The sequence below is a fragment of the Excalfactoria chinensis genome, chromosome 8, assembly GCF_039878825.1.
Source record: "Excalfactoria chinensis isolate bCotChi1 chromosome 8, bCotChi1.hap2, whole genome shotgun sequence".
Classification (NCBI taxonomy): domain Eukaryota; kingdom Metazoa; phylum Chordata; class Aves; order Galliformes; family Phasianidae; genus Excalfactoria; species Excalfactoria chinensis.
Window position 1 is genome coordinate 19,822,096 of NC_092832.1, and position 21,998 is coordinate 19,844,093.

The 21,998-nt window shown below is 40.1% G+C and overlaps 1 protein-coding gene across 1 annotated transcript in view; it reads left to right on the top strand.

The window, feature by feature from the left end:
* The window catches only part of MAST2 (microtubule associated serine/threonine kinase 2), a 151,928-nt gene that overhangs the window by 10,177 nt on the left and 119,753 nt on the right, over positions 1-21,998 (top strand). Inside the window, exons 2-3 of the mRNA XM_072343106.1 lie at positions 3,772-3,919; positions 7,155-7,297. Of these exons, the coding sequence (XP_072199207.1) occupies positions 3,772-3,919; positions 7,155-7,297 (291 nt within the window). The remainder of the gene's footprint in view (positions 1-3,771; positions 3,920-7,154; positions 7,298-21,998) is intronic.

Here is a 21,998-nt window from a genome sequence, read left to right on the forward strand (position 1 = left end):
TAGGAATAAAGTGATTCTGCCTCTTGATGATCTTCAGAAAGGGCGTGATGGTGCACATAGTTGTAAATATTTACTTCTGCTTTTTAAGAAGGCTTTTAATGCATTCCTGCAGCTGGGAGCACTTGGCAGCAAAGTTAACAACATGAACTTCCTGGTGAAAGGACATGAAAGCTTCCAATTCATTAGTTGTAATCAAGCACGCCTTGGAGTTGTTTCCTGAGGAGTTAACAAGGGAAGGATCTTGCCATCAGAGCAGCAAGATGAGGGTGTACCTCGCAGTGTTCTGATGCATTTTCATTTGCTTTCAACTGTTTTTCTTGTCCTTCCTCTGTAATCTGCATTGTAAGCATGGATGACTATAGGCAGAAGCTGGAGGTACCTGTGACACGTGTGTGTGTTGTGCTGTGCCACTGTATCACTGCAGCAATAATGCTGGGCTCTCTGCTGTTCTGATAACGTCACACTGATAATGAATAAAGCTTATATATTTACCTTTGGAAACGTTGGGATTTATTGCACAGGGTGCAGTATTTGTGCTAGTTTTGTTAAGGACCCACATTTACTATTAAAACAAAGGGAAAGGCTGAGAAGAAAAATGCTTTTCAGACACAGGCACACAGAATCCTGAACCAACTGTCTCTTATTAAATAAACAGGACCTGATTTTAAGTTTTTTTCCATTTTTAATGTCAGCAGTTTTTACTGCTTAAAGAATCATTTCAGTTATAGCTGATGGGCGTTACTCATTTCTTGCCTTCCTTACAAAACAGGGTCATATTAGTGTATTATTTGCCAATTTGTCATCTTTCTCCTTTCTTTCTTTCAGCGGTTTGTGAGAAGTCATTTCGCCCTGGGCTATTGTGCTTGCTGGGCATAAGAAACCTTTCCTTTTTGACTGAGTAAAGTGTTTCTGCCTACTGATTTGTGTTCAGTAGTCAGAGCTGAATGTTTTTGCTTCTTTTAGAGGTTTTTTTTTAAGGAAGATTTATGGTCATACAACATTATGTGCTTCCAAATTACATTTTGACTTACAACACAAAGCAAATCTAACAAGTGCTGACCTGTGCAATGTTGGATCTTCAACACAGGCCCTACAGACAAGCCCTAAGTGGGGTTTTGCCCTACCATCCACCTTTTGGTCTCACCAGCTGTGTGTTACAGCACTTCATTTGTTGGTTCAGGGAAGTTTATCGCTGAGTGCCATCACATGGCCATGCTTCTTGTGTTCATGTGCTGTTCTGTGCTGCTCTCCATACAGGTAAGTATTAGCATACTCTTACCTGCCAGGAAGAACATCTGGTTTCTTGTCCTTGGTCTTACAGTTACTGCTGCAATGTCTGTTTCTCCTTGCTGAGCACAGTGTAACTCTACTGTGAGATGTCAGGCAGCAGAAGCAGATTTGTGTGCATTTCCAGTGCCACAACTGTGCTGAGTTTCTGTTCAAGCGTGCTCAGTGTCTGAGGTGAAGAAGGCAGATGTCCTCACTGTTCAAGAAAATCCTTTCCTCTTCTTCATGTCCTCCTGCTTCAAGTTACGTGAACAAACATCTTTGTGTACTGTTGAAAGAACTGACAGGAATAATCTCAGCCTGGCAAATGAAGTTTGTTTGTGATGTTCTTACCTGGAGCCCTGCTCCAGGGAAAGGGCTGCTCATGCCTGTGGTCCTCAAGGATGCATGTCATTTCTGTCCCCTTTGAGAAGAAATTGAAGGAGTCCTTTTCACACTGTGTGAGCAGAGTGTCTCTGTTGGGTGTTTGCTCATTTTCTAATGCTGTAAATCTTTTTTCAACTCAAAAGTAGAAGTAGGGCCCTTAAAATTGTGGCAGTTTGTGCCACGTAAGGGATGCTTCAGCCACTCTGTTCTATTTAGTAACTGGAAAGCATGTAAACAAAACTGTGTTATCACTGCAGAGTTGTCCTTAGCCATGGATTTGGGATGTTGTGTGAGATCTTTGCCCTTCATGTGTGTTACATCTTGCTTTAGGACAAGGACATGGAAGATCTCTTCTTGTGTGTTGTTTTCCCATTGACTTTATTAGGGCTGTTAATGTAATACGGCTGTACTTCATTTTCAGACTGCAATACTAGAGCTGCATTTTGATGGATGTGTGAAACCAATGACAGCCTTATGAAAGACAACCACTGTGGAGTTGAAACTCCCTCTTCTTTATTTCACTGACAAGGTTATGCACATCTCTGATAAAATGAAGTTTTAAACTGTTGTGTTTTAGTTTTGCATTTTGAAAACTTTTGATTGTCTGAGATCAGTACAAACCTGCAGTGTGTGATTGGGGTCCCTTGCTTTAAAATAGTCAGCAATTTTATAGTCTTTCTGAATAGAAACTGCAAAGACTTGCTCCCTTGGGCCACTGCATCCCTCAGAGGTGTGCTGGGAGGCTGCAGTGGCCACAGTTTAAAGGGACTTTGCTTACTCCAAAGTGCAGCTGAAACATGTGGTAGAGTGAATACAGAAGTATCGGCTGCTGGGAATGAGGGTGTTCAGCACCTCTGTGGGGAGGTTCAGAACTAAAGGACAATTTGAGCACCTCTGCTTTGAGGTGTGTGGGGAACTGTGAGGTGTGATTAAAGCAGCTTGCAGGTCAAGCAGTTTACCAGTGCTAGGATAGGGAATAGGGCTGGGTGGTGAAGAACTGGTGGTAAGTGAGCTGAACTACTTTGTTAGCCAGGTCTCATTCTTGATTTGGTGTAGGAGGTGTGGAAGCTGAACATCTAATAGTAACCAGAGGAAGAAATGGTGTTAGAGCAGTAACTTTCAGTCTATAAAATGTGCACCATTAAAGCATGTGTGGAGCAGTGCACTCCTGTTCCTCAAACAAATAGTGAGGTTACTGTTACATTGTGCCAGAAGGAGATGGGGTTTAGAAAGGCTAAGAATGATTCCATTTCAAATCCAATCTTTCTTTTTCACATAAAGCCATTTTGTGTCTTTTTTTCCTGTCCCCAAAGAATCTTGAAGTTTTTTGAGTGCAGTCCTGGTTTGCGTTTGACAGTTTGAGGCATAGCACTGTAGGCTGAATAGATTTGCATTAATGACTTCAGAAATAGTTTTCAACTGCAATCTGCAAATCTTAATTAACAGCCACTGGTGATAGATGATTTTTTTAATTTAAGCATAATTTAGAAGACATGATTTAAAGTTATGTTAAGCTACGTAGTAATGTATCATATAGGGAAATTGTTTGCAGCTCATTTTCTGCCTCAGATGAAATTTTATATGGACAAGCTTGGCTTGAAGTAGCTAATGAGAGGCATTTGTGATAACATGGAACAATCCATTAAGATATGTGGAACTTGCTGTGCAGCTGCAGAGAAGGAGAGACTGCCCAAGTGCATCTATCCAAGCATATGCATGGTAGCTGTGCTCGTCATTTTTCTTCGGGCACTCGGTTGAGAGTTACTGTAACACCTCCAGAACCACTGAATGTAGCAGAGGAAAGCTGTGGTTGTGTCCGGTGCTCTTCTGTTACCTACATCTGTTTTGTTTGAAGGTTTGCTGTGTGCTGTGGAAGGATTTAGTCTCTTCCTACACCCTGTAATAGGAAATAATTGCTGTAGCTTCACTGCCTTTTCCTGACTTTATTAATGGTATGATTTACAACAGGAATGTTCAAGAGGCATTCTTTGACTGTGCAGAACACACATCACAGATCTGTGTTACATTGTGCCTCTCTTCTAGTCAGAGTTAATGCATTTCAGAAAAGAGAGACCTTAGCTGTCACTAACAAACTTGTTCTTGTTTGTCTTTGTACAGGAAGCAATAACAGAGTCCGCTCCGTTACGCTGCAGGAAGCTCAGCAATCCTGACATCTTTTCATCTACTGGGAAAAATAAGCTCCATCGTCAGCTAAGTCAAGATGACTGCAAGCTGCGCAGAGGCAGTTTGGCAAGTTCTTTGTCAGGTATGGCAATTGGTGGAGACCACGTGACAATTCATTAGAATTAAAAGACTCAGTATTAGTTGTTCTCATAACAGCTGTAATAAGATGCTCCTATGTTGTTTCTTTTAAACTAGAGATGATTTCTTGTTGGGAAGACATGCAAGGTTTTATATATGAGAAAAATGCAGAAAGATCTTAGTAGAAAAGAAGAGGAAAGTGGATTTGGAGTGAAATCCTGCAGATTGCCCAGAGTGAAAAGTGAAAAGCTGAAATTGATGTGCAGAGTTAAAGGATTGGCTGGAGCTTCAGGCAACACAATGATACATTCTTGTCTCTTTTAAAGTCACCACTGTCTATAAGCTTACCTACTTTTCTGTGTTGTTTCTTACGAGGAGCCTGAGTTTTGTAGCATGTTCTAACTGTTGACTTTTTTTTAATTCAAGTGTTGTAAAGCAGAGCTTTGTGATTCAGTGTAAGAAGGCTTCTTGAAAAAAACAAGGTAGTTTTTTCAGTTTGTGTAAAGATTTCTCTGCTAAGCTTAATTGTGAGTTCTATCAGAGAGATTTAGTTCATATCTACTGTAGAACCACACAGTGAGCATGATCTGGTAATGAATAAAAAAAAAGGTGAACAACATTGAGTAGTTTTCTTTCTGAAAGGCTCAATGCACAGGATAGGAGAAAGTTTCACCATAGTTTAAAGCTTGTGTTAAAGTCTGTGATGCTGGCATTAGACCATAAAGAGCTGCATGGTCAGTCTAGAATGAAATGGCTGGTCTGCCTGAATACTGCTGCTGTTCTGTACAGTTAACTTTCAACGTGTTTCCTCTTTAATTAGGCTCACTGCTTGAGTATTTGCATGTTAGAGCAAGAATGAGAAGTGCTGGAAATTCTCAGGTGGGAGGGGAAGAGGAAGAAAGTGAACGTTTCATTTTGGCAGCAGCGTGGGCTTGACTTAAGCAATTGAAAATACAACCAATCTTATTCCCTCCTTCCTTTACCTGGAGAAAGATAAATACACTGATGTTTGAGGTTAGGCTGTGTAACTGTTGGCTGAGCCATGGTGGCTGGAGATAGTACTAGTGATTGCAGATGATGTGGAAGATTGTACGTGCAAACTAGATGGTTTGATTCCCAGTGGAGATCTGTTTTCTTGAATTCAGACTACTCAGTTGGCGGCTCCTTGATTTCCTGGAAGAGGTTCTGTTTTGTTTAAATGCTGGCTGCTTTGTGGAACTAAAAGGAGATACCAGCAGCTCTGTCTTACAGAGACTTAAAGGTTAATCTAGCTCTCATGCACCAGCATTTTGAATGGTTAGCTACTTAAATGCTTAGAATTGCTGTTATATCTTCACTAGTACTCTACTGAAATAAATAGAGCAATGTATGTTTCTGTAGTTTTTGGGCTCTGCAGACAACAGGAGGTGTTGTATTTACATATAATCTTGGCAATGAGCAAGCCATACAAATTATGTCCGCTGCTGTAAGCAGCTTTGAATGGGACTGAGAATGAGGTACCAATAAGCTGCGTCTGTTTGCTAACTGGCATTAAGGCTTTTCATCTCTCGTGCTGTGACTCATTCCATTAATGTGTACTTGGTACGTTGCTTGTAATTTTCACAGAAAAATAACATCAACAAAATTACCAAAAAAAATGGCATCCCCCACATGGAATTGTGGGTAATCACACTGACAGCTCCCCAAACATTGCAGCAGCTTTAATTAGCAAATGTAATATTTCCTATTTAATGCTAAGGTTGAGTCAAGTATTTGCAGAAGAACAGGCTGCTGGGAAGAACACATTTTCTGCAGTGTGTGTGTTTAAAGATGGAGGCTTCTTCCTGCTGCTGATTGCAACAAACGTCTCACAGTCCCCTGTGATTCTTCTCGTACAACCTGAGCATGTGATCATCTGTCAAATGCAACCTTGTTCACCATGCTTGGAAGGGGGCTGGGGCGCTGTTTCAGAATTAGTCTTTCTTTTCCCCCATATAAATAAGAGCCTCTGATATGTCTTATGCTGTTTCAGCGTGGGAAGTGATGTCTAAGATAGTACACTATTAACAGCCTACATCTAATCTTTGAGCTGTGCAAATAGGCATTAATTTAGTCTGCCAATCCTCATTTTAAGGAAAAATTTTGCAGATGGTGATACTGAAGTAGAGTCTGACTGACCAGAGTTACAGAGGAAGTCATTTGGAAGCTAAGGATGGAAACCCAATTTAAATACTTTTTCACTTGTGTTTTAACCACTGGACTCTGTATTTTATTGCGAATAACATTGTACATATAAGGACACTGTCAAGCTTGGTGCAGTCAATACTTTGACTTCGGTTCTCTCTTGTTCTGGAAATTTTCTGTTTGTTGCTTTTAAGAACAGCTTTATATTGACTAGAAATAAGTACACTGAGCAGATCCTTTTAATTGATTCCTGGGCTTCCTGCAGTAAGGTGCAGTGATGTGAGCCTCTTGAGATAGGAGCTGCTCTTCTCGTTGCGTGCACAGCATGGGAGAGAAGCATCCACATTAATCAGATGTAAAGGAGGCTTGGGAAAGTGACAGAATGTTTTGCTTTTGGGATGGTACAGCATTGCTGACCAGTGAATTTTCTGTTAGAAAATATTGATCCCTAATTCAAAATGAAACAACGATTAAATATATACTCTTACGTAAACAGCTGAACGTTGCAGCGGTGGGGAAAGCAGGATTGGCTTGGTTATTTGGGAGAGGTAGTATTTTAAATTGTGAATATATTTTCTGAAGAATTTTAACATTATCTTTAAAGGACTTTGCAACGTGAGCATTTTTTCTCTATAGGGCAACAAAATGTTCAATTGGCAGCAAGTGATGTTTCCTTTTTAAGCTGTGCAAAGTATAAACAGCATAAAATGAGAGAAGTCCGTTTCTAAAAGGCTTTGAATTTGACCATTACCTCACAATGATAGTAAGCTATTAAAAAAAGTTAGCAAGGGTAATGAACTCATAGGAAATGTTCTTTTACAGCTTCTAGCTTATTGAAGCTTCATATCCATTTTCTATTTACTAATTGTTTGCCACATGCAGTATTTGCTTTCAGCAGTAGAATCATAAAGTTGCTCAGGTTGGAAAAGATCTTAAAGATCATCATGTCCAACCACAGCCTAACCATACTACCCTAACTGACATCCCTCTGCTAAATCATGTCCCTGAGCATTGTATTATGAAATTGGAAACTTTATTGTGAACAAGTTGATGGTATTTTGCTTTTGTTTCTAAAGGAAAGCAGCTGCTTCCCTTATCGAATAGCATCCACAGTGGAGTGGGACAGACGATCTGGCAGCCACCTGGAGACACCTCAAACCTGGTCCGCATGAGAAACCAGTCTCTGGGACAGTCTGCTCCTTCGCTTACTGCTGGTTTGGTGAGTAACTCTGCATGGACTTGATGATTTTGTGCTGTAAATCAAAAGCAGTGTGATCTCGTGCTTTGGTTTATTTACTTCCCTCTCTTTACTCCCTTTCACTCAGTGTACTATTTTACTCATGTGTATGTACACTTTTTTGTGTTGGAGGTGAATTAGAAGGAGAATGTATTCACCTTGTTATTCTGAAAAGGGAAAAAATGTATGTGTGAGGAGTAACTTCTTTTTGAGGAATCTCCTTCCTGATGCTTCTTAAACTGTCTGAAAGAGAGATGGGAGCACGAGAACCTGACCATTTAAAACAACTTTAATTTGGAAACAGCTTTCTGAGTAGCTCCCTTGGTTGGTTTATCTCCCTGGAGAGCAGCTATGGGGCTGAAGCTGGAAGGGATAACTGTCCATGGAACTGGGGATCTGGAGCTGGCATCTACTTTGCTGCATGGTTTCTGTCAAAAGCTTTTGATGGAAATGAAGAACGTAGAAGAAAGCTACATCTGAACTATTAGCGTTCTCTAAGAAAAGAGTATTCTGTGTGGGAAAGAAATTCAACTGGTTATAGCTGTAATATTCCTTATTTCCTCTAATTATTTTACATTCTGAAGTGTGAGAAGATAAGTGTAAGAGTAGGAAAAGACATCTATCAGCTGCTTGTGAACAGTCATATATGAAACATAAGGGTTGATAAATGGTCAATGTAAAGCAAGGCTAGAAGCTTTTTTTGGTTGAATTTCCATGCCTTGTCTGTATAACAAGCATTACTGAAATGAAGAAATGGTCTGTCAGTTGCACTGCCTTCTAGGGCCATGTGAGTAACTTGGTAACTGTCTCCTATGCTGTAAGACTGTTGGGAAGCAATGATCCCTTAAGTAAAAGGTTGTACCTCACATTTAGCCCTTAGACTGTTACCCTTCAAACATCTGGGGGGAATCCTAGGCAGTTTGATAGCACTGTGGGTTTGAAAAGAAATTTAAGTCTTTAAAATTCAAAAAGCCACACATTTGTGTTGCTTAGAACTAATCTTGCTTTTACAGTGACATGTTAGCAGTCTTAGTGTTTTTAGATGAGCTACTGTAGTGATTCGATTGTACTGTGTTTTAGTTTGGTGCCCGTCCATAGAAACTCTTCTATCAGTCTTTGCCTCAAGTCATTTCTTAGCAGTGTGCATTATTTCACTGTATGAGTAGAAGACACAAATTATCACATGAACATCAATGTATTTCTCTGGTAGGGACTTAAGGGTGAAAAAAGGAACACATTAAAACAGACTTATTCTCTAGGCAAATAGGCAAATGCCTTGGAGCTTTATAGCTTAAGTTAATGAAAATAGATGTTCTTTAATACAAAGTGCTGTTCTCATGTATATAATTTGGAGTGGTACGTTGTTGTCTAACAGCTCTGCACAATTCAGTGAGCTGCAGATGTGCTTGCATGCGAATGCTGCATATTAATAAGATGTATTCTCAGTTTGCCGTGGCAGAGTTTGTGCTGTCTATCAAATGCTCTGCTATGACATGCAGTGTCCATAATTTATTTTAAAATCATCATCTATCTAATTAAAGCAGACACATTCAGCTATAAATCCAGTGTTTGTTCCTCTGTGTTATTGCTAGGAACTGAAGTATGTGGCTGTTTTCCTACCTCTGTGTAGCTTATGGTGGGCTATATGTTAATTACACTTGTAGTTAATTAAGCCTAGAATTATTTTTTGTGTATGAAATGGGCTTCTGAAGCAATGTCTAAAGAGCTCATCATAAGATGAACACCTAATTAAATGCAGCATGTCCTGGGATCTTGTGCTGGTTGTATGTTTGTAGCTCTTTTAATATGCTTGTGGTATTGGAGTATGTTTCACAAATTAGAACAGCAAAAGGTTCTTTGCCAGTATAATTAATCTTCTTAGAAGAATAGCTCTATTAGGAGATGAATAGGTTCACTAATGCAGGGTATCGTTTTAATGTGCAAGCCTTGATTGTTAGAGCATTTAATTCTGCTATTATTTGTTACTAATACAATAGGTAAGTAGCTGGATTGAAACTAGGAGTGTGGCACTGGGACTGCATAGTGCTCAAAGCCATGTGCATTATGTTCCCACTTGATAGTTCTGTAGATATCAGTGTATTTTCCTCTACTAAATTGCTTTGCTGGCACTCAGTAGCGTTGTTTGTTTTTTTTCTTCTAACCACTAATAATCCTACAGATTGTTTGCTGTGCTTAAATTGGAGAAAAAGGCAATTTGAAGTATTTGCAAAGTGGAACAATGAACTAAAGATAGTTACTATGGAAATAGTTTGCAACTTCATCAATAAGACTGATAGCTGGATTATTATTAGCAACAGCTCAAGAACTGGAAATCACATTTTGACATGCTAAATTTTGTAAATGCAATTTATTGTTAGCATCTTCCAGCTCTTTGCATGTGTGATGGTCTGGATCAACGTGTCTGTATAGCAGCTGTCATTAGGCTCTTGATTGAAGAAGGAAACCAGCAGAGACCGAATGCTGAGCACTGGTGTTGTGGAGTGATAGATGATGAATGTATCTCTGGTCCTTCTACGTATGTGAGGATTTTGGAGGATGACCTTCAAAGCTCATCATCAGCTGTAAGACAGATGGCTCTCATTGTAGTAGAATGACATCTGGTAGGGAACATCCTATGATTTTTATTCCATATTTATGACTCCTAAATCCCTAAGATATCCAAGGAAGTAAATGGGGGGAGGGAGAGAATTCCTGGGCATTTTCTGATCTCAACACCCAGATGCAGTAAAAACTACAGGGAGAATGGTGATGGGAGGGGAAGTGTGTGTGTGTGTGTGTGTGTGTGTGTGTGTGTGTGTGTGTGTGTGTGAAAGAGATAACGTGGAAATAGTTTGGGTACTCATTTGTCTGAAATTTCGGCTTGAAGATATTGTATCCTAAGAGTTAGAACTTGGACTATGTTTAAGCTGACTGATGAGAATCACTGGAAATAAAGTGCATTCTCTTATGAAGAAAGGCATAAAAAGCCTCAAGATCTATTAATTTTAGAAAAGATCAAATTTGAGAGGGCAGTACTATGATTGTTTTAGAGGGGGCAGATTGGGAGGGTCTTTATTGCTAACACTTATTTTGATAAAACTCAATGAATAACTTTGGCCAGAAGCACTTTATTTCAGTGCCATATGTTATTAATATTCCAGAATGTGTGTGTGTGTGTGGATGGAGAGAGGATGATTTTCCCTTCCTTTATATTGCTGAAGATCATAGATTCATGGAATGGCCTGGCTTGAAAAGGACCATAACGATCATGAGATTTCAACCCCCCTGCAATGTGCAGGGTCACCAACCACCAGACCAGGCTGCCCAGAGCCACATCCAGCCTGGCCTTGAATGCCTCCAGGGATTGGACATCCACAACCTCTCTGGGCAACCTGTTCCAATGCGTCACCACTGGATATACTGCTCAGCTGATGCACCATGCTGATGTCAAATATATATTGACATTTGTGGTGAGAAAGGCATTTTTTAAGTGTGGTTTCTGCCCCCCTGCCTACCAACAACAACTTAAAGCAGCTCAAGCACTGTCTGCAGCTTTTTGTGAAGGAAACATCTGACAGTGTGTTACCATGAATTACAGTCATGGAATCACAGAATATCCTGAGTTGGAAGGGACATCTTTCATGCATTGCTCACAGTCCAGTGCTTGGAAAAATTACAGATGTTCCAAGAATAAGAAACCACACGTGTTACTTTTGCCAACTGTGGTGATGAGAAAACACTTGAGAGAAGCCTGTTGTTGGAAAATATGATACTTTCATGAAAAATTTTGAGCCTTTTTCTCCTCTCCTTCCTAACTGTGGTTTTCTGAACTGCTCCCTGCACACAACTGAAGTTCCCGTTAGCCCTTGAACTAGAAAACTGATCAACGAAATGATAGAGTTTTCCGTGCTGTTGTAGAGCGCATCGTTTTGCCTTTCCCCATCTCATTCCAAAAGGAGTAGTTTGTCAAAATAAAAGCCTCAGATTTTGAATAGTAATCTGGAGGACAGCGTGTCTCACATGCAAGGACTTGATGTTAACTCTGAAGAACTTCCTGTGTTGAATTACTCTGAGCCTGTGATGCTCCCCACTCAGCTGTGTCTGTTCTGAACGCTCACCTACTCAAGGCTGTGTGGATTCGGAAAGGGCCAAATAGTCCTCAGGGCAGTGAGGAGGTCTGCTGGAAGTGAGGTAACTGGGAGATCCCCCTGTAGCATGTTAATGTTGATGTCCAAACTGAGGTGAACCCAGTAGATGTAGGAGAGAATGTTCACTGTTGATATTCTAGATTTCTTTGCTCCTCTGTTTAAGATGTTTTAGATAATCCCCGTTACATTCACTTTAAGACTATGAAACCAATTGCTAATACCTGTAAGGCCTGGTGAGGGTTTTTTGGTCCTGTTCTGCCATCTGCTGGTGGGCACGTGGCAAATAGAAGAAATCAAACCCCGAGATTTAAGAAACTATTGCTAAAATGTTCTTTGGCACAAGTAAGTGTTGGTGATACTGCAGCACAAGATATTATTCATGGGATTCTTTTCAGCAGTAACTACTTGCTAGTAATCTGCTTTTAGTTGGCTGGACTATGAATTAGTTTTGTATTTCAAAATACCACAGCTTGAGGAGTTGTTTTTTTGTTAATAGGAATTTGGTGTTTGGGGCAGGTAAGAACAAGACGGGGTTTTTATTTTGTAATTATATGTCATTGTTTCTTGCCTATTTTGGGGGTTAGAATCTGCATTGCCAGACTGTGTTTTGGTCTGTGAGCTGCTAGGTGGTGCTGCAGTACTGGAGGTTTCATCTCATCACAGTGAGTTGCATTTTTTCAACAGAAAGTGACATCACTGCTACCTAAAGAAGGGCAAAAGCTGTTCTCCAGTGCACTGTAGCTACTGTTAGCTGCAACATCACTTAAAAGGTAGCAATTGAAAACTCCTGACACAGTGCGATGTGACGTGAACTTCTGCCCTTTTATGCTGCTTCAAAAATCCTGTCTTAAGGACAATTCCTGCAGAACACGCTTGAAAACTGTGAATGAAAAACAGTCATTCATGTTTGTAGCTCATGACAACCGTGTAGTTGTTTGAGAGAGTGAAGAACTTTCATTACTTGACTGTAAACGAGGGATTTAAGTTTTATATTGTTGGAAGACAGCAGAATATAGGTTATATGAACGGATGGGATTCTTTTACTGCATTAAGTCACAGAAATTGCATTTTAAAATAGTGTTTGAGGGGGAAAATGTAATAATGTGAGACTGGAAGTAAGTGGGTTTCCAAATTAAGGTCATGTTAAGTCTAAGTTTATGCAAACTAATGACAAATTTGCATTTGCTTACACTATGAAGTGTCTGACTGAGTCTTTGTAAGTTCTGTATGTTTTGGAAGGTGCAGCTGTAATTAGGTAAGACAGAAGGTAAGAGTTGCTTGAAAAACTAAAGCAACATCTGAGCTTGTTTGTTGGCTTGAAGGGCCTAGATTTGAGGGAGAGGTGGGGAGGAAGTTCCAGCCAGGGAGGGGGTTGAATGTGTTGTCATGAACTGAATGATGAGACTCAAAGAATGGATCTGATAATTCAGAGCAGTGGATAACGAGGACTTTGCAGAGGGGTAAACCATACCATAAGCAAATTGCATATGCATATTAAGTATTGAGCATATTAAGAATTCGGAGCACTGGGCAGTGTTTAGAGTGCTTGCAGGGATTTACCTTTGTCACAGCTATAAGGAATCCCTGGTGGGAAAACTAAAGTTCATATGCTCTAATTCTGCATATTTTCATGGCACATTCAGGACTATGTGCTTCATGGTGGCATTCAACTGATAGTCCTGATAGGTTTTTCACCAGTAAGTGTCATTCTAAATAATTCATGTGTGTCTGAGTAAAGCCCAGCAAGTAATTGTGGCAAGTTCTGAACCGAAGTTATGCTTCCTGTATAGTGCATACATCTCGCTGTGCAGAACCTTCAGCCTTTTCAGGTCAGCTTTCAGATTTCTTACTCATTTCAGTGAAGTGGGTTTCATTTTGGAGTGGATTCATTGGCTCCAAAGAGATTTTCAGACTCGAAAGAAAAATGTGAATGCTCTTCTGTGTAACCTGAGGCTTGTCGTCATAGGAAATATGAATTCATATAACTTGCCTTGTGATAATTGTGAGGCGCTGGACTGTCAGTTTGAATGATTGCAGTTCTCATTATCTTCAGATGCCGTGTGTTACTTTTTGTCTATGAATATGTTGAATTGATTTTTGGCACACGCAGTCAGTTCCGCTCCTGACAGCAGCGCTATTGTGGGTGTGAAGTGAGAAACTGCTGTAGTGTGCGTGGAAAATGAGCTTTGTTGCTTGCAGAGGTCTGGGGGACCTGAGGCAAAATACTGGGAGTTATTCAGACCAAGCAGCAAAAATCTCTTCTTAAATTTAGAATATTCTGAAGTAGTTTTGTATATTTAGGTGATTTTTTGTTTGTTTTCTGTAGGTATTGCTATGGAAAGGCAGCGTCAGTGAGCTGTCAGCATTAAGGGTTTAATGTGACCACCTCTTCTATCTGGTAACTGTTTGTTGGGATGTGGTAGGGGATACGAGGGTCTGTCTTTAAGCATGGAATAGTTTGGTAGTCTAATTTTCAAACCTCTTTGTTCCAATAATGCAAATGGTTTTGAGCATTAAGATGCCGATTAAAAACTCCCTTAGTCCTTAGCTTAAAACAACACCAACATAAAAAGCAGCTTTGGAAATGGTGTAGGAAGTAGGAGCAACTTGTTTTGTTTGGTGTGTCTTACTCTGATGTATTTTGGTTTCTCCAAAGCATGCCGTGTATCTTCCCAGGCAAACAGTTACAGCTCCAGAAGCACAGCGATGGCTCATCTTACTGCTTTGAGGAACGTGGAGTGTGGTGGTTCCTCTGCCCAGCAGTAGCTCAGAATCCTGCCCAAGAGGATCAATCCTTGTAACTGGAGCAGAGCCCTGAAGCCTGAGACTTATGCAACAACTCTGATACCTGAACTTTGATAACCTAGGATACATGGAGGTTAAATCATTTGGTCCAAATAAGTAATTACAAAGTAATTTACCTGGGCTGCATGACCAGCAAATAATGTGGAATGACTGATAGAGGTGATTCTTTTGTTATTTATTGCAGAGACCGAGTTTCCATTTGGGGTAAAAATATAAAGGGATTCTGTGTACATCATTAATGTAAAATGGTGTCGTGTTGAGACGGCATTGCTGGTATGCAGAAATGTGTTCCAGCCTGAACTTGAAGTTACCAGCAAGGGGAAAATGTTTATAACAGAGGATTGAAAGAAGTACTGAGTTCCAGATCTCTCATAAAGGAATGTAAAATGTAATTAACCTAAAATAACCTTTAAAAAATTCTTGAGCCCGGTAAATTAAATGGGCTGAGAAGATAACTTAATGAGAGATTTTAATTTTGTATCTTAAATAATATCCTATTAAAATCCCCCAGTTTTGCTTTGTAATGGAATCCACTGAGACTGGCGCATTCTCACAATGACCTCATGGTTGAGTAACATCGTTAATATATTTGGTGCCTGTTTGAGGGGTGAGGTCTGGGTTAATGGCAGCATTTGTTCTTCAGCTGCTCGAAGCCGCAGAGCCCCACTTGAAGATATGAATGTCTGAACTTCATTATTGTAATGTGGGGATGCGGTACAGCAGCAGTAAAAAGTAGTTAGATGGTGAACTCCTGTTGCAGAGTTGCATAATTTGTCCATGAAAATAAATCATTGTGTGAAACTTGACATTAAAATTCTCTGCCTTGGATTGTAAATAAAATGTGCAACTTGAAGCCTAAGATGGGCTCAGCTCCAAAGGATTTGGGTACCTTTAACAAAGAGCAGCGCTAGAAGATTTGTTTGCACAGATGTGGTTGCAGCGCACACCAGAGGTTTCTCATTGCCTTCTAGTAGAGGCGCCGTTACCTGTTTGTAGCAAATTGTTCACTGCAGAGCTGCTTCTGGAAAATTTACATCTTAAATTTTCCAAATATTGATAATTGATTTAATTTACTTGATGAGCATTGCCAAGGAAAGTGCATGGTGTGTTTAGTGCTGTGTCAAGAATCCAAAGGTTGAAGACAAAGGTCGGATGTTTGTGAGTGCTCTCATGTCATCAGCGCTGTCGGCCTTGGCTGCCTGTTTGCAGCTTTGCATACAGTGCTGTCTGTGGTGTGAGTTAGATCCCATGTAAGACTCCTGCCTCTTCTGGGGTCCTTTGGTTCTCGTGCTCCTACTGTGTTCTAGGAGTTCTTGGTTTTGTTTTTCCTGTTCTTTCCCCTGTCTCCAGAGGGCAGGAGCAAAACTCCCCACAGAGAAAATCCGTTCTCTCCATGCAAGAGTAACTAGAAGAGCTGTGATTTCAGAGTGCTTTCTGCACAAGCTAAAACTTCTTCTGTGACCTCCTTAATGCTTTTCCACTCTAACTTCTTTGTGCTGTCATCAACTAAACTGGAAATGTTCAGGTAAAAGCTATAGCGTTGCATCTTGTATCACAGTTTTGCTTAACATTTGCATCTAGCTTTTTTTATCCCACGGTAACTGGGTCTCATACAACATCTATTTCTGTAGTATCTCCTTGCTATAAATGAACAGCGTTCTGAATCGTGAGCTTTTGACCCATAAGCTCTTTGATTCTGCTCAAATGACAGTTTGCAATATAAAATTATGTAACTGGCTGTTTTAGGGCAATTTTGTTGTTTTGCTTTAATTCACTCAAAAAATGTGGTTTTCAAAACATCAAGTTAGTGTTCTGAGTTGAAAACACATATAAGATGTCCTTTAAAAGCAGCGATGTATCCTTTCAGAACAAAACAGGCCAATGAAATAATGAAAGAAGTTTAGCAATATAAACTGAATGTTCTTAAAAGAAACAGTTTGTACTGGTGTGTGCAAGCAGGTGTGTCTGAACTGAGAGGAGAAGTACCACACCAGCACTGTCAGGTTGTATTGATTAGGCATCAGCATCAATCCTGTCTGAAGAGGCAGCTGTTTAAAATGGTGTACTTGACAGCGATGTCTTGTTTTCTATTCAGTGATTCGTCTGCTGACATATTTATTTTCTTGCTGCAGTTTACATACCGTGCTGGAGTTTTTGCAGACTGAGAAATATTTGACTTATACCAGACATGGAGTATAGGAGGAAGATTAGACCTCATGGCTGGTGTGAATATGTAGGAATATCAGGTAACATCTACAAGCAAAGCAGTTCATTTAAATACCAACTTCATTCCAAGAAGACACTCTAGCAAATTTAATAATGATTCTCTTTTTTGTGCTAAAGATGATCTGGAAACCAGTTACATTTAGGTTAGTTTTAAAAAGAAAATGGCACCAGAGCTTAAATGTGAGGCGTTGAGAAGATCAAGGTAATTTTTAGCTTCGTTTTTCTTTGCACATCAGGAAAGTTCCCTAGAAGTTCATGACGTTTAAAAGTAGGTGACTGCAATTTCACATTCTGGAGCATGTAGTGAAAGGTTGGTTAAACTCCATTTTGTGCTAACAAAAATGGATGAAGTCTATTAAACTCCATCTCATCCAAGCTGCATAATTGAGCTCACCCTTTTTGTTAGAAGCAGCTATTTTCTGCTGAATCCCTCAGTCCAAAGTAGTGGGAAGTCTTCAGAAAGATAAAAATAATATGAGAAACGCTAAGTGTGTTGGGATTGTGGCTGAGTGCTGCTGCTTGTTTAGGGAACCCTCTGACCTCAGCTGGATCTAATTAAGTAGCAGTAACCTGGGGTCTGCATTACCCACTAGGGGACCAGGGTAAGTGATGCTGACTGCAGCATGTTGAGAAGGCTCAGACTCTGTAGAATGAAATTAGTGGGAGTTTTCAGTTACTTGTATGTAGACTCAGGACACTGGCAATGTTGTTTTTAGTCTTAGCGGTGCTCAGTTCTAGTTCAAATTGTAAGTCAAAAAGCCAACCTTTAGTAGCAGCTAAAATACATGCAGGAAGAGCTTATAAAGCAAAACAAAAACAAACAAACATAAAACTGCACACTGATGTTTAATTCAACTTCATGGAAGAAACCTGACTTAGGAAGAAAAAGCACATTCTTGGGGAGCAAGGAACTTCAGCAGAGACCTGCATCTCTATATCCCCCAGGGAACCTAGTTAAGGATCTCCTGTTAGAGGCACTGGGAAATGCTGTGTTCCCCCTTCCCACCTGCAAATGAGAGTTAAGAATAGTTAAAGGGAAAGCAGAGCGTTTACACACAGGTTAAAGGAGGTTGACGCAGCTTTAAAAACAATTCAGGAGTGAAATGTGAACTACTAATTGTGCTGTGTAACCTATTGTTAAAAATAATTTCAGTAGCTGAGAACTGGCAAAGGCGGTTCTGATCTTAAAAAACAAAAGAAGAAAAGGAGATCCAGAAGAGATCTGTGGAATCAGACGTGTGGGTGTTCTCTTTGTGCTGGAGTTGCCTGAATCCCAGTTCTTAGCAGTGTAACCACCCGTTTGGTGGTAAGTAAACAATATGTGAATAGAGCAGCCTTACCAAGTCATTCGGATAACCCTGACAGTGCTGATCTCACAGTTTATATTCTGCTCTTACAGTAAGTTTGTCATCAGTGGTTTTATATTTATTTCTAGGTCATCAGTTAAAAATGCTGAATAATCTTATATGCATGACTGTTCTCTTGACACAAAATGGTTCTATTCAGTAGTGATTCATCCTCTGACAGCTACTTTTTAAAATTCAATGGAATGACTGGTTCTGAATCCGGGCTGTTTTGCTGTTTCACCGAGGGACTTTTTTAGAAATGGAGTTTGTATCAGCAGAAGCAATATTATATATATATATATATATATATATATATATATATATATATATATATATATATATATATATAACACATACAGACACCATCCCAAAGCACCTAAGAACTCTCCTCAGAGACTGCAGTGATTTGTTTGGAACGTTATTTTCCATATCAATCTCAACAACTGATGTTATTTCTACTTTTGTACTTCAATTGGAAATGTTGATAGAGGATTAAAATAATTATCTTGCCAGGGATTGACATCATATGGGCTTTGCTGAAACCTCCTGGATAATCTGCTTGCTCCTTAACTCTTGCTTGGCCAGACAGGAATGGGCTTTTTTTAGCCGTTTCCCTTCTGCTTCTTGTTGCAGTGGGAGCATTAAAGGCAGTGCTGAGAAGGGCTGCTAGTGTGGGGAGTTCAGGAGCGAGGCTCCTCCGGGTGGCACAGAACAGGGTGGACTTCTACAACAGACTGATGCTGATGCCAGATAGCTTTGTGGTTTATTTAGAACCACGCTGCTATTGTTGCATCATTCCATCTCAGCTTACATTTCTGTTCAGTTGTGTTCTGCTTCATTGACTTCAGATGGAAACCTTAAGAGAACGAGGCTTCTTCAGCTTTATTGCCTCTTTTGGAAAGTGTCTCCTTCCTGCAAATTCCATCTGTGACTGTAAAGATTTGCATTCTGATATGAGATCATTCTGCCAATATAGGCTTTCTTTACTTGACGATGTTGGCAGTTCCAGAAGATGCCTTTCAATATTAAGCCTTTTGCCTTAGCAGCTGATTTTTCAGCCCATCACTGTGGATTGCTGGTGGTGACTGTCTGTTTTCTTCTTCTATGAAGACCTAATGTGTTGGTAGAATTGAATTCTGTTTTTTAATGTATTTTTTTTGCCATCATATTTTTGTTGTGGATCCTGTCAGACTCAGTTTGTTACCAGCTTTCTGAGAAGCTGCTTTTGTTGATGTGTATAGAAAAGACTCCGCTTTCACAGAAAGAATTTCCTCTAGGGATGATGCCAAGACTCAGAAGACTGAGCAGTGTTATGGCTTTGTATTTGATTGTAATCAAACTGTCTCTCAGCATCATCTTGTCTCTTTAGAGCTGGAACAGATCTGTGGGTGAATGTGCACTTTTGGCATTGCTTACAAATTTCCCTGAAGCCAATGGTGTGCATGGTCATGACTGCAAGAAACACTGAGCAGTGGAAACTAAAGTTTACACAATTGTTCTTTCATTCCTAGTAACTTCCAAGCCACTGGCTGTTTTTAGCCGGGCTTAAAGAGAGCAAGAAATGTCAAAAATAATTGTGATTGCAATTTCATAAGAATTGGAACAGAGTAGGAGCCACCTCTGTGCATTCTCTTTGAGTTTTGTGGTGTCGTTTGTTGTGGTTTGACAGCAGTGGCTGACACAAATGCCACAGAGCTCATGGCCCTCTGGTCAGCTGGGGATGTGCTATCCCCATTGGTGCAGGTGAAGTGGGAGAGCTGACCTTGCATCTGGAAGGAAGCAAGATAAAAAGGCAAAATGGAGTCTGCAGGAAACCAGGTGTTCTTAATTCTGCTGCTTGAGAAGCAACTTGTTTATACTGAAGTACTTGAAATAATTTCACACTCTTCTGTCTCTAAAAACATGGATGTTAGTGACCTAACTTTGGGCAATGTTGGAAGGACAGCTCTGTAAACATTTCTTGTAATGCAACCTTACTCTCAGTTTGGTAGAGGGAATGCCAGGAACCTGATGCAGCAAATGGAAGATCTTCCCGTGTGTCTTTCTTTGCGGCATTCTGTGGTTGCCCCACACTGAGGTTGCTTTGAAAGGTTACAGCAGGGAAGTGATGAGGGGTTTCCCTGGGCTGTGAATATGACCTGTCAGAAAGCAGGGAGGAGAGGAACCCTCAGATTTGGTTGTATGTATTGAAGCAAAGCAAACTTCTGTCATTATCTGCACTTGCTGCACTTGGTTTCTTTGCTTTTTAGTATTTAAGACATTAAAAAAAAAAAAAAAAAAAAAGTATTCTACAAGCTTGAAAGAGAGACTATTATCTAATTGGCTTTTGGTTGGGAGGATACTGATTTCTAGGTCAATGTAAAACAAATGAGCATTTAAATTGAAGAAGAGCAGCTGTTCCAAAGCCCCTTTCCACAGTGCCTGGTTTTGTTAAGGATAATTATGTCTAATTTTAAATTATGATAGCTTTGAGTATTGAGCTTTGCCTTGCTACATCCACGAGCTCATTCTCCTTCATCTTTAAGAACGTTCCATCATGGAGCTAGGCTTCTAATTTGATTCATTTTTCTGGCCTCTTGAATTGTGAAGGGAAAAACAGCTTTAAAGGTTTTTTCAGTGCTTTTGTGCAACTGTTGCCATACTTCCATTTCTTTTTTGAGTTCATAAAACAAATACGGTGTTATCTGGTGGAAAGATACTGCTGAGAACATCCATATTGATGTAAACATGCAACATTTGTTTGCATTTTTAGCTTGAAAATGGAATCCTTAGGTTCTGGTGCTGGAAAAATTCAAGAAAGCTCTTTGGCTCTTAGAAGGAAACATGCTAAAGATACCACTTGTTTCAATTAACACGTTGATATTTCCTGTCAGTTCTTGAGACAAAAGCCTAGGTGGCAATTCAAACAATAAATGAACATCATATTTTAACTTTGTACTGGTGAGCTTTGGTTTCAGCTTTGGAGCTGGGTGTTGTGTGAGTGATTCAGTCATGTCTGAACAACCTAAACAGCGTGGATTGTAAATACATAACCAAGCACATTTGTTTTCATGAAGTGCTGGTTGCTGGGCATGGCGGTGTTGTAATGTCATGGAAAATATTGTGAGCATGGATTGAATTTGTAGTAAAGCATAATCATAATTTGCAGTAAGTGTGATATACATATTTTAATATACATAGTTTAATATGAAACCCAAGCATTACTTTTTACCTGCTTTTATGGAAAGAGGTTGCTTTCATATGCACTCAAAAATAGATGTCACACTTTTCCTCTGAGAAACATGCTGCAGGGCTCTAAGTCAGCCTCTCTCGCAGGGATGGGGTGGACTGAGGAGGACACTGGAGGAAGTCTCCTGCATTGCAAAGGGCTCTCTGTGTGTCCTTGTGCGTGATGGGCGATCCATCCGTACTTTGTAGCTTTTGTAGGACCAGTTTGTGTGGTTAAATAGACGATGGGCTGTCTGGCTTCACTGTGTCTTTTCTGTGGGATTCTTGAAACTCCAAGTTTTGCTGTTTCTATAAACTTTTCGGTAAATGTGAATAGCTTTTACTGGGAAAATGGGACAAGAGTTGGTGTTGAGTCCTTGAGCTTTGGTTCTTTCATACTCTGATTAACATCAGTGATGAATACCTTTAAAGTCCATATCTGTAAAGCATAAGGGCTGTGTTAGAATCTATTAATGGAACCCTGACTTTGGCTGTGCCACTGGGACACTTAGTAAACAGGAATTCCATGTCTTAGTGTTTCAGTTTGCAGCAGTAACTTCTCCACCAGTCGTGAAGTTTTTCCTTTTAAAATAGGAACCGTATTTGAAACGTAACATCAGAGCAGCTAGTTTCCATTCTGTTCTAATGCCAGTTTAACTCCAGAGTGAGAATGTTTACGTAGTGAATATGACATCTTATGTAAATATTAAAGTTTAGTTGCAGATTCCTTTCCAAAGAGGTTGGCTTTCCAGGGGGCTTTAGCCAAGGATCTTCTGCTGAAGCTGGTGTCTCTTCTGCCTATACCGTCTATGGTTCAGGATGAGAACAGTTGGCCTGGAGCTGAGTGAACCATTTGCTGCACCCTAGTCGACAGCAAATTTACATTTGTATGGCAGATGAGTGGGTGCCACCTTCCCTGTGGATCGAGTGGGGGATGGGGCAGTTTTGCAC